This window comes from Cnephaeus nilssonii (genome assembly GCF_951640355.1).
Source record: "Cnephaeus nilssonii genome assembly, chromosome: 5".
Lineage (NCBI taxonomy): Eukaryota > Metazoa > Chordata > Mammalia > Chiroptera > Vespertilionidae > Cnephaeus > Cnephaeus nilssonii.
This window is the reverse complement of record NC_137076.1, coordinates 93333127-93346026: the sequence shown is the minus strand read 5'-3', so window position 1 is coordinate 93346026 and position 12900 is coordinate 93333127. Positions and strand designations below refer to the sequence as shown.

The 12900-nt window shown below is 51.2% G+C and overlaps 1 protein-coding gene across 1 annotated transcript in view; it reads right to left on the bottom strand.

Annotated features, from left to right (window-relative positions):
- The window catches only part of CYFIP2 (cytoplasmic FMR1 interacting protein 2), a 106826-nt gene that overhangs the window by 58212 nt on the left and 35714 nt on the right, over positions 1 to 12900 (bottom strand). Inside the window, exons 11-18 of the mRNA XM_079771342.1 lie at positions 11032 to 11149; positions 9266 to 9385; positions 8623 to 8748; positions 6165 to 6331; positions 5271 to 5418; positions 1991 to 2144; positions 888 to 1044; positions 323 to 419 (exon numbers count right to left, since the gene is read on the bottom strand). Coding sequence (XP_079627468.1) covers positions 323 to 419; positions 888 to 1044; positions 1991 to 2144; positions 5271 to 5418; positions 6165 to 6331; positions 8623 to 8748; positions 9266 to 9385; positions 11032 to 11149 — 1087 coding nt within the window. The remainder of the gene's footprint in view (positions 1 to 322; positions 420 to 887; positions 1045 to 1990; positions 2145 to 5270; positions 5419 to 6164; positions 6332 to 8622; positions 8749 to 9265; positions 9386 to 11031; positions 11150 to 12900) is intronic.

Below are 12900 nucleotides of genomic sequence, written 5' to 3'. Positions count from 1 at the left end.
AGGGTTTAGCCCCTATGAATGGGATTAGTGCTCTTACAAAAGAGACCCCGAGAGCTTCCTCTGGGTTTCCACCTCTTGGGGACACGGTGAGAAGTCTGTGACCCAGAAGAGTGCCCTCACCCGACCATGCTGGCACCCTGGTCTCAGACGCCGGCTCCAGAACAGTGAGAAACACGTGTCTGTTGTTTATGAGCCACCCAGTCTGTGATATTGTTATAACTTGAATGGATTAAGACACCCCACTTGTGCCAATAGCTAAAGATGAGACAAGCCCATACTCCCGGAACAAGCCTGCAGGAACAGAGGGAGAAGCATCACTTGCCTCGGCTTCGATCTCGTCGTACAGGAACTGCTTTTTGAACTTGGTCAGAGCATAGTAGGCGCTGTCGTTGTACAGGTCCAATGGGTAAAGGACGTACCTGAAGAGGAAAAAAGAAGGGCCAGCAGCTTACTAATCATCTCTCTTACGGCAGCCAGACTTCTGTCTGCTGGGAAACATGAAGATTTGGGAGAAAGACAGAAAAGGAGAACCTTCCAGCACTGTTTCCAGCCTCCACTTAGGAATGACTTACTTTACCATCTGCCCACAGAAATCAAAAGTCGGTGACGCTAATAAATCCAGGGCCTGAAAAAAATGAGTTAGCTTCCTAATCCCCAGGGATGATACCCCCCTGCAGCATGACTGTTAGGAGAATGACAAAGCGTAGGAGGGGCAGATGGGCTGGTAGACTTCTGAACCTATCTGCAAGGCTGAGTCAAATCTGGTGTGGCCTTGGCCCGGCATAATGCCTCACGTGGAAAGCTCTGGGGCAAACAGAGCTCGCTGGCAAACTAGCCTCCACCTGCACCCCCAGGAACCTCCTCGCTGGCCCAAGCCTGCGTCTTACTCCATCATGGAAGGTTCTTTGGTTTCCAGGATATGGTCTGTTAGGATCCAGGGCATGGACATCTCAATGGGAAACTGGATCCGCCGGCCCATGGTCAGCTCCAGGAAGAACTCTCGGAACCAGAGCTGGGAGAGGTCACAGCACTGCTGAAGGGCTTCTGGAAAGCACGAGGGAAAGGCCTGGGTTACAGCAGGGCACAAAGGGCCTGGGAGCGTACTGTTTATGAATGTTGTTGTTATTCTTATGGCTGTGCTGGAGCACAGCAGGTCCTCAGAGGTATGACTTGACCGTAGACCTTGCTCTCTTGAACTTGAATTCCAGGCTAACGGTAGAAGACAGGGTTTGCTAAGCTTCAGAGGCAGAGACAGTGTGGGGGGGAGGGGGTGGTGATGTTTTAGAGATTTTGGTGCCCCTCAATGTCCACTTCCCTCCCCCTGCTCCAAAGCCATCCTGAAAATACTTGCCATCCAAAGTGTGAAGAGAGGCCTTAGGTATCTGCTTTTACCTGAACGGCAGCTCCGTGGCCCCTTGTACGTGATAATTCTGAACTCACTGCTCAGAGGCCTTGAAGGCCCTTCCTAGGCTGCTTCTGTGAAGAACTGGGGACTATTGGTTAAGCTCTCTCTTCGATACCAACAGATGCATGACCACTCCCACCACTCTGGGCTGCTACAGTCCCTCTACTCTGCCCTGTCACACCTGCGCACACATCCTACAGACAGAAGAGGAGGAGTGGGGGACACAGGATTGAGGTGCAGCCGGGAGCCTCCTTTGCTAGGAGCAGCGAGCACTAATGGGCTCAGAGCTGCTGCTTAGATGCAAAACGCTGGCCCTAGGTGCCTCTGTGTGCACTGCTATTTCTGATCCCCTTTACTGAGGACTTCATGCCCAATCGGACACAATGTCTACTGGACAAATATTTCCAGCTAAGTCAGAGTAGCTGGACTGAGCCCCGGCCTTTCCTAGCTCCCAGAGTCCACCGGCAAGTGTGCGTTTTTTCCTTAGAGGCAAATGTGCCCCTTGGGTCAAGTGATCACAGCTCTCTGCAACTCTGGCCTCCTGACAGCTCAGTGGCTCTGGGACCGGGGAGCCCCCACGCTCACCACTGATGTTGAGCAGGTGCGTGAAGAAGAAGGACTGCTTGTGGAAGTCCTCTATGGCGAGGACAATGGGGCCATCCAGGCTGCTCCTCAGGGTCTTCTTGGAGCCGCTCTTGTCTGCAATGAGTGATTCGAGCATAGTCCGCACCATGTACAGCTTGAAAAAGAAAGACGGGCAGGTCAGGGGCTGGCCCTGCATCCGGGGGAAGGATGCTTTGTGCTGCACTTACAGACATATATATTTTTTCTGTAGATGCCCTTATAAAGCTTTGTCTTAGGAAGCACCCATTTGGGGGTTGGAGAAGTGAATTTGGAACATGTAAACTTTCAAGAGGGAGGCCAGCCAGCCCGGGAAGGCAGTTCTGTCTGGGGCCTGCGGCCACTTTGGGTAGGTGCAACCTGGTAAAACTAGGAAGTTCAAGGTCCAGATTCCTGCTTGCCCTCTCAGTCAAGGGCGTGGGCATCAGAGAAGAACCTCATTCCACGCCACCCTGGAGTCCCTGCCTTCCTGGACACCCATGGTAGCACCGTGTGTGGAGCATTGGACCAAGAGTCAAAAGACTGGGGTGTCAAGGCCAGGCACTGCCGCTGACTTGCTGTGTGACCTTGGGCAACAGAGTCCCACTCCGGGCCTCAGTTTTCTTATCTGCCAACATGAAGGGGTTGTAGCTTTCGCAAACCAGTCCCCTTCAGCGCTAACATTCTGAGAACTGTGAGATGGGAGATTATCAGAACAAGCCCCCACCACCTCAAGTTTTTGACCCTCAGTATTTTGAATCCATCGCCCTCTGGTGGCACCAGCTGCATGGCACAGCCTGCCAAAATCCTGGGTGGAAAGCGGGTGAAGATTGGTACTTACACAGGAGCCTACTAGACAATTAACTCCCTCTTACAGAAGACCTTAAGTGCAAAGGGTACAAGTGCTAATCTAGATCTTTCCACATCATTTGTCTTTGAATCTTAGGCCTGGAAGGGGCCTCGAGGAGCCAGGCTAGTCCATTCCTGCTGCCTCCTGGAGAAGTGTACCCAAACCAACCCAGCCAGGCGGTGTTATACCAGGGATCGGCAGCCTCTTCGGCCCTGTGTGCCACCAGTGGGGTGAAACAAAGCCCGCGGGGACCACTGGCAGGCCTACGACATAGATAGGAGAGAGGAGGAAGGGATGGGAGGGCAGGAGAGACAGGGAAGAGGGAGAGAAAGAAGAGAGAGAGAGAGAGAAAAGCAAGAGGTATTGTATACGGTGGGAAAGCCATCACGACTGCTAGGGGCCACCAGCCGACCACCTCTGAGATGCTCCAACCTCCCTCTGCCACAGGCCCATCCTCCGCTGGGACCTCACCCACCATGCGCACTGCGCAGGGCAGCGAGGCCACAGAAAGGAGGGGCACCATCCCTACCATAGCCTTCCCTTTGCGGTCAAAGCGCTACCATGGATGCTGGTCTATCAGACGTCTACCCTCTGCAACCCTTTCGGTAGGCATGTCTATCACCCCTAAGAACCGAGAAGCCCTGTTCTAACGATGGCCTAGGAGGCCTCAAAGAAAGCATTCTTTACGTCCATCCATGTGAGTGTTGACTGATTTATATCAAATTCTAACAACTTGTCCATAAGAGGGGGAACTCTTTTCCCACTTCCTTTGAAACAGAGCATTTGACCCACCAGGACAGGCAACGTCCCAGCTACACTGGCGGCCCATGTCGACCGTGCTCCAATGTCTCTAGCAGAGCCCCGGGTGGGAGTCAGGAGACCTGGTTCTTGTCCCACCTCAACCTGTGACTCGCCTTGTGGCTTGGACAAGCCACTTCCCCTCTCTGGACCTCAGTTTCCCCATCTGTAAAATGGGGGAAGGGGACTGGGACTAGTTTGTCTCTAGGGGTACTCCCAGCTCTGACTGTCTAGGAGCCTATTAAATGCATCTGTGCCACCTAACATGACTCGGTGGTGCTGGGGGGCTGATTGCTGATGACATGCACCTTTCGCTTGTCTATATAAATAGTCCTGCTCGCTCCTCTCTCTTCTATCTCTTTCTCTGCCTGCTGGTCCCCCTTGCTCACCTTCCTCCTTTCCAGTTTCTCTTGTGCCTTGTCTGTCTCTCCCTCACTCATGTCTAGGACTCACAGAAACACGGAAAGCCCTGCTCAGCTCCTCTGGGGCATTCTGGGATAGAAAGGTCTCTGGCCCCTAACTTTACACAGAACTCTTTGCAGAAGCTTCCTCAGGACGGTCCACAACCAGCAGGCAAGGTGAGTGCACACTGGCCACGGGCTGGGAAGCCAGGGGATGTTAATGATGACAGAGCTGAGAACACACCTTGCCCCTGTCCCTCTGCCCCGTCCCCCTGCCCAGACACAGACACACACGCAGTGAGAAGGGTCAGGGATGGCTCCTCTCAGGGACTCAGGATTTCAGGGCGGAGAGAGGCTGAAAGGTCATGCGAAGCAGGAGTCCCCAGCCTGGGGCTTCCGGGGCTTGGAAGACCTTTAAATGCTTCCATGGAGCCATATGCTTTCCCCCAACACCTCATAAGCTTACTAAAAACTAGTTGTCCTTTAAGTAGGTGACAGAGATTTAACTAAGATGCCCAGATTCTTTATTTTTTCCCCCTGGAATTTTACAACTGCTTTGGATAAGCCACAGGCAACCTGTTGTTCAGAAGCTCCAGTTGGAAACTTTGAATATCTCTGATTTCTAGACGTTCTCTAAGGAGTCAAGGGCTTTTTGATACTTGTCCTTCTGGGGTCATGGGGGGAATAAAAAAAGAATCTAATCAGAAACATGATCTCATGCAAAGTTTTCATTTAACAGAGAAGATAATCAGAGCTCAGAGAGGTCAGCACTTTCCCAAGATCACAGGCCAAAGTCAGAGGCAGAACTTGTGAATTCCCAAGCTAGGATGTCACTGCAGGGGAAGGGGCAGGGTTCATTAAAGAGGGACAGGGCAGATGCACATGGAATCTACTTTAAACTCCTCCTACACTTTGGAACCAGTCCTGGTATTACCCCCATTTGCCAGATTAGACAACTGAGGCACAAAGAGATTACATAACGTGCCCAAGGTCACACAGGTATCTAGGACGAGAATCCAGGTCTCCTGAATCTTAAGCCAGTGGTCCTCCCTCCTATATCAAAACAAGATGGTAGAATAAGACTAGAGCAGCTGCTTGACCCTGCCCCTCCTGCCCGAGGACCCCAGCCCCAGTGCCCTATGGTCCAGCCAGGATGACCTACCAGGGCCTGGCTGGCCTGAGTCTGCAGAGCTGGCTTGTGCCCAGAGCCGCTTACCTGTGTGCTGGAGGGCCCCACAGCACGCCGGGGCACCTTGATGTCAAATCCACCTTTGGGATCCTTCTCCCCTCTCAGGCATGGGTCATTGGGGGGCTCTCGGCCGCCCTCCCAGTCACAGATGGTCTTCCGAATTGCCTGCAGGACACTGGGAAGGAAGGATGGAGGCTCAAACATCGTTTAAGCATCAGGAGGAGGGAAACACTGCAAGCCTGTTTCTAGGGTCTGTGGTGCCCCAGGGCCACTTTCCCAGAATTCCTGGAGTGCTTGTCAAAGGTGCTCATCCTGGCCCCACCCCTGAGATGCTTGTGTAACAGGTCTCAGGTGCAGTCCAGAGTCTGCAGGCTACAGGCGTCCAGGTGATTCCAATGCCAATGGCTACCTGAGACCTCAGCTCTGAGCCTGTGCAGGGGCAAAGAACTCGAGTGAGGCAGGACGGCTGTTTCTGTTTTTTGTTATAGGAGAGTCTCATTAGTCCAATTAAATCTCTGATTATTTAAAGCTTTAATAATAGCTTATATTCATTGCATACTTATTCCACGTGGCTGTGTGCTCAGGTCTACATGTGGATTATCCAATTTTATCATCCCAACAGCCTATGAGCAAGAACCATTATCATCCACATTTTATAAATGAGGGGAAGTGAGGTTCAGAGAAGGTAAGTAACTTGATGGGGTTCACATAACTAGACACCAGTGGAGATGGGCTTCCAACCCAGAGACTGAGGACCAGTCATCTCAAATATCCAATCTCCTGAGAAGGTTTCCTAAAACCTGCTGGAAGGGTCTGTGTGTCCAGAGGCTGCCCTGGAAACTGACTGAGCAGGGACCTTCCTCTGTGCTCTGTACCTCGCACCCCTGATGTGCCCCTGAAAAGGGCCATCGGGAGACCCACCTGATAAGAACGTTCTTCTTCTTCCGCACCGCCTGCCTCAGGGGCTCGCGCAGCGTCACCTGGGCAAAGTCCTGCAGGGCCGCGTAAATGGTGTTCCTGATGGCCTGGTTGAAGACGCTCTCCATCCTGCCCATGAGCACCTGCAGGCCTTTGATCATGGCGATCACCTGCCGGGCACAGATCAGGGTCAGGCTTCCCGCACCTGGGCACACTTGTCTCTCCAGTACCCTTCACCGCATTGTAGAGAGGGCGCTGGGTGAGATGCCCGGAAGCACGAGGCCAGCCAGTGCTACCTCGAGTGCCGATCCATGGCTAGGTTAGAAGCGAGCGCCGGAACGGAAATCAGCACTCTGCCCCTCCGTCAGGAAAGCCCTGCTGCCAAGCAAAGATGTCGCTGCCGATTTTCATTCCGGCACCAGCTCCCTACCTTGTTGCGAACTGGTGACAAATGGCAGCTGGTCCAGGGACCGCATTTTGAGTACCACTCTGACTTCTGTGGCCTCTCCACACAGCATGCACCCACAGGCCATATCAAATAGAACTTTTTTCTTTTTACCATACACATTTTTAAAGAATTTTTATAATCTTTGCTTTTGAAATAATCTGGCCAGCTGCTGCTTAAACCCATAAAAGAGGGTTCCTGTAGAAGACTTGGGGGGAAGCCTCTGCCCCTCTAGTTGTCTCCTCCCCAGCCCCTTAACTCACTAATCCACCTGCAGTCGTGGGAGACTGGTGTCCGTGATGAGTATAGCCCTTGGTGCTCTCTCTTGGGATCTGCCTGCCTCCAGGGCGAGTGTCCTCTCCCTTGGGTTCCTGTCTTCCTTAATCATCCCCTCCCTGCCCAAGGAGGGGGTATGTATTTCTGTAGCTGCTTGGCCTGTTTCCCAGTGGGTAAGTTTAATGGCCTTGGGTGGAAGGCACAATCTCTGGTCCAGCTTTACCAGCAACAAACCTAATCCTTAACCACCCACCCCCATCCCCATTAGCCTCAAGTGCTAATTCCTAGATTGGTTCAGAATTCAGAGAAGAAAGCATGTGCCACATCAGCCTCATGACAACACCACACTTATCACACCCATTAGCAGTAGAAGTGCCAGGAGGTCCGGGGAGCACTCAGCTCCAGGCCAAGTGTGATTACAATCACACCCCTGAACCCCAGTCCTTTAAGGTGCAGCCTGGGGATGTGCAAAAGGACAACCTGAACTCCTGCTATGCTCTGACCCTTTCCAGCTTTCATAGCTCGTGGACATCATTATCCCCTTTGACAACTATTGTTTGGTTCTGAAGAATAACCCTGGGATGAGCGGGTAGATTGTTGGCTCCATTTTACAGATGAGGAAGTTGAGGCTCTGAGAGATGAAGTGACCTTTGGCCCAGGGCTAGGATCCAGGACTTATAGACTTCAGATGGTCATGAAAGAGGTAGCTGTCACTCACAACTTAGTGTATATGTCCCTCTCCCCACCAAATAGAAATATCTTTTTGCAATGAAACAAACAAAACACAAATTAGAAGGTTATAAACCAGGAAATAAGAGTCTCCCCTCCAGAAATTACCACTATCAATATAAGTACTTACGTCTTTCAGTTTTGAGTAAATATTCAAAAGTATATCACTTTTACTATAAATGGGGTCATTTTTTACATGCTGTTCTTTAACCTGTTTATTTTAAACTCAACAATACACTGTGCATATCTTTCCACATCAGTACATTCATCTTAGTGGCCACACACAGTTTTCGATGATATAGCAGTACCTTCATTTATTTTACTTGGTCCCATACTGAGGACATTTCAGTTGTTTCACATATTTTGGTATTATAAATAATACTGTGATAAATATCTATGTGTACATGTCTTTGTGCAATTGGCTTAATTCCCTGGGATATATTTCCAGAACCTTCTGGGCCAAAGGGTACGCACATTAAACATTTGGGTACAGCTGCTCAGTCTGCCCTCATAGAAAGACTGTAAAATGCAGATGGGCTACCCAGTCTCTGAGAAGGTCTACTTCCCACGCTTCACCCAGCCACAGGCATCACCAGCCTTCCAAGTCCTCACCATCCTGACTGGTCCACAACACTAACCCATCTTAGTTTCAATCTGCAGTTCTCTCTGAACACTCATTGGTTTGGGCATTTTTCTGAGCTCTTTCAGCCATTTTTTTTTTGGTTGGTTTGTTTCTGCTGCTGGTTTCCTTTTGCCCATTTTTCTAGTGCAGTGAACACTTTCCTTTGGATTTTTTAAGAACAGAATGAGTTTCTAATGGTTTGTGACTAACCTGACAGAGATGAAGCGGGCGGGGGGGTGGGTGCAGGAAGGGGACAGGGAAGTACAGGCACAGGAAGGGACCAAGGCTGCCGTCTTGCTGGAAACCACTCCCTCCCACGGCGGGACCCGGAGCAGCAGCCTTGGGGCTGGAGGAGACCCAAGACTAGACGCCGGGAGGTCGGCACCCACCTCCACGAAGGCGAACTTCTCCTCGCTGGTGTAGTTGTAGCGCGTGGCTCTCTCGTACTCCTCCGCCGTGCCCGGGCAGTCCTTGTTACAGAACTTGTCAGTGGGGTGAACCAGCTTCCAGGAGTACTGGGGGTGGGAACAACCCAATGTCCATCAGCAGAGCAATGGACAGACAAAAGGAGGCGTGACCAAGCCCTGGGAGTCTATTCAGCCTCTGAAGGGAATAAAGTACTGATTCTTCCTACCGCATGGATAGACCTGGGAACCATACCATGTAAGAGAGGCCAGCCACTAAAGCCCACACAATATAGGACTGCACTTTAGGAAACACCCAGAATTGGAAAATCCATGGAGACAGAAAGTAGATTGGGGCAGGGGAGACAGGGCACGGAGGGGGTGTGTGCAATTGAATTTTTGCAGTGATGAAAATGTTCTACATGTGTGATTGCACCACTCTGTAAGTATACTGAAAACCAGGGAATCGACATTTTAAATGGGTGAATGGCATGGCATGTGAACTGTCTCTCAGTAAAGCCGCTATACAAAGGGTTCTTGGGGGGAGGCAGAGGCAGACACGTTCCAAGTGAACCGAGGTCGGTCTGAAGGGGGCCGGGGAGGGGCAGCCTCCGCCTGGGGCACCTACCACCTCCATGACGTGGGCGCTCCACTTGGATAAGAGCTGCAGGCCCCGCAGGGCCAGGTCGAAGAGCTCGCGGTACTCCTCGTCGGACTTCTGGCTGTCCAGCCCCGAGCCCGTCACCACCTGGGGAGCATGAGCCGTCACCCTCACCATCCACGTGCTTGGCACGTTAATGCATTACTGCATTGATTCTCTTAAGATCGCACCACGGAGGTGCTTTATGACATCCCCTTAACAGATAAAGTGAGGCTCGGACAGTGTCCTGCTGAGTGAGTTAATGTTCATGAAACAACAACATCTATTACACAAGGTGACTTTAATCAGAAAAGCACAAGGTTATGCATTGATCGGATGCTGAAAGGGTTGTGACCAGAGCCTCACAGGAACCTAACCCTGTATTTCCCCCGGGGAGCAATGGTTCAGTATTGGTTAATTCAGTGTTCAGGGCCACTTCATAGAACGTTATTGCAAATAACGAGAACCGTCTGCATATACACACGTATAAGCATATGATTTAAAAATAACGTTGAGCCAGACTCATTCTTAGACCACAACCAAAACTTCACAAGGAATAAAGGAGACCCCTGCCCTTAAAGTCAAGCCACAGCCTTAATCCAGTTGACTGGCACATAGAGTTAAGAAAGTCAAGAAGGCCCTAGCGGTTTGGCTCAGTGGATAGAGCGTCAGCCTGTGAACTGAAAGGTCTCATATTCGATTCCGGTCAAGGACACATGCCTGGGTGGTGGGCTCGATCCCCAGTGGGGGACTTGCAGGAGGCAGCCGATCCATGATTCTCTCTCATCATGAATGTTTCTCTCCCTCTCCCTCTTCCTTCTTCTCTGAAATCAATAAAAATATATTTAAAAAAAAATAAAGTCAAAGCGTTTGCACTTGTCCCTGGTCCACGTCCACTGGCCTAAGACCACAATGTCCACATTTGTCTGACTGTCCTCATTTCAAATACATTGCCTCTTTGATACAAGGCGTTTCCGAGTTTGGGTTTGGAAAGCATGGGCACTATGGCTCCCAGCCACCTGGTGTAACCCGTGAGCAAACATGGGACAGTGCAGTCATTCACCCAAGAGCTCCGGGTAACAAAGGAACTCAAGTCAGGGCACCTGTGCTACTAAACCAATATACACACTTATTGGAAGGGTTTAGTGGGAAGAGATGCAGGAGTGTATATTCACCCAAATATTAATCATAGTCAGTTCTGGGTGGTAGGATCTTACATGACTGATTTCCCCTCCTTTTGCATATCTCTATTTTTTCTGAGGTTTGAGCATTTACTCTGTCCCTAATTGTATTTTCTGTTGTTTAATGATGTCATTATTGTGTAATTTAAAAATATTTAGATGGTGTTATAAGCAGGCGTGTTTAGAATTCTTTCTCTTGCTATCTAGGGCGGGGATGGTTTGGAACACGTTCTAACAATTAATTCCCAATTACTCTGCTAGGCACAATGCATTTTCCGTGCATCAGAGAGTTTAATCCTCTCAATGAAACTTTCTGGGTACTATTACCCTCATTCTGCAGAGGAGGAAATGGAGGCAGAGATGCTGAATAACTTGTGATGGTCAACAGCAGAACCAGACTCAAACCCAGTTCTGTGTGGCTCTAAAATCCATGCTCCTGGCCATTCTGCCCTCCTGCCTCTAGCGGGTATTCCCTCCCTCCTGCTCTCCATCATCTCTATGGTCATTTCTGTGCTGCCTGGTCCTCACCCCTTCTCACCCTGGCCTCCATCCCAGCAGCTAGAGTGAGCTCACCTCACTGTTGCTGTAGCGAGCAAGTTCGGAGATGAAGCGGATGTGGTCATCTCGGATCTGAACCATCTGCTCGCAGATATTGTACTGGGGGCTGATGCTGCTCTGGGTGCAGGTCCACCTGGGCAAAGAATCACAGGGTTGGAGCAGGTCCTGGTCTCAGGTGCCTGGCGGGACAGGCTCCTTCCACTTACATGTTGCTCCTGGTGCCCAGCCAAGGTGGCTGGCTCCCCTGGGCAGAACCAAGAGGTAACCCAGACACGAGCAAGACAGCCTGTTCATCCCACGTCGTGGGGGTCACAGGCTGAGCGGACCAGCCCTTCCTCCTCCTCTGGGACCCAATCACAGGCTTTCCAGATACCTGGTGTCCGCGTACTTACCAGTGACACGAGGGAGAAGGGAACTGCAGCCTCTCGAGGGCTACAAAGGCCTGGAATCCACGCAGGGAAAAAGCAAGGTGGGCGACCTCCCCAAGCCTGTCTACTGACTGACGTCCTGAGGTTGAAGCCGGCTTAGGAGGGGCCTAGGGGGAAGGACTAAGGAAACCTAAAGGGACTGTTCCCTTTTCAACAGTGACCCAGGAACATGCAAGCAAGCACTTCATGGTGAGGAAGGCCATGGTCATTCTCATTCATTCTCTCTCTCTCTCTCTCTCTCTCTCTCTCTCTCTCTCTCTCTCTCTCTCCTCATCCTCGTCTTCTTCCACCACCTCTTCCTCCTCAACTATTATTTTTTAAACTTATCATTGGGGGAATCATCCTAAATTGGAGAGGAAATGAATGGATGAGAATCTTCACTCTCCTTCCTCAAGAGAACAAAGACAGTCCCCTTTGCCCTCTAGTGCTGGGTGACCCGGCAGACAGATTAAAAGCACAGTCACCAAGAAAGGCAGATAAACGTTTTGGCAAGAATTTAATATTTCAGCCCAGTCCAGTGTGGCTCAGTGGTTGAGCACTGACCTATGAACCAGGAGTTCACAGTTTGATCCTGGTCAGGGCACATGCCCAGTTGGTGGGCTCGATTCCCAGTGGGGGGCCTGCAGGAGGTGATGTTTCTATCTCTCTCTCTCAATTTCCCTTCTCTCTGAAATCAGTAAAAACATATTTTGGGGGAAAAAGAATTTGATATTTCAGAGGGAGCCCTGAAGCGGCCCTCACAGAATGTTCCGGACGGCGAGAGGCTTCCTCATGCTGGTTTTACTTCGGGCCAGCAGCGCAGGGATGGGGACACAACCACGCTGACTGCTGCCGCCCCACCCTGGCCGCATCACCGTTCCCAACCAACTTCCGGGGGCAGGGAGTTCATGCAGAAACGTGAGGAAATGAGCGCAGCGTTCTGGACTCCGTGCTTTTCCTAGAACACCTCCCGCCGCTCTGGCAGCCAGCGGGTTATGAAGAGCCTAACCCAGCTTTCCTTGGGCTCAAGGCTGGCAGTTTTAAGGCCTCAGCCCTGACTAAAGGACGGTCACTCCCTCCTTCACCCGCCCCCACCCCCCATATGGGAAGGTCAAAACCACCCAGCTTTGGAATGAGACGCAGGCAGAAGAAACCTCCTAACAATCGCAGAGATAAAGCCTGGGTGTCCCTACTCCCATGCGGCACTGACACCCCAGACCCCAGACCTTAGTGTGGATCCCCAAGGATGGTGGTTTATAGAACGACCTAAGGCGAGGCCATCAACCAGTCCACGCGGCTGGAACTGTCCAGACCATGCGCGCTATGGTATACTTACTGCCTGGACACGAAACCTGAGGAGGGAATCAGGGTAATCACGAATGACGTCATCTTGCTTCTCAAGGAAGGAGGACTCCTGCTGTCCCAGTGCAGCTGGGACAGAGAAGGGGCGTGGCTGTGCTCTGAGCACTTTTGAACC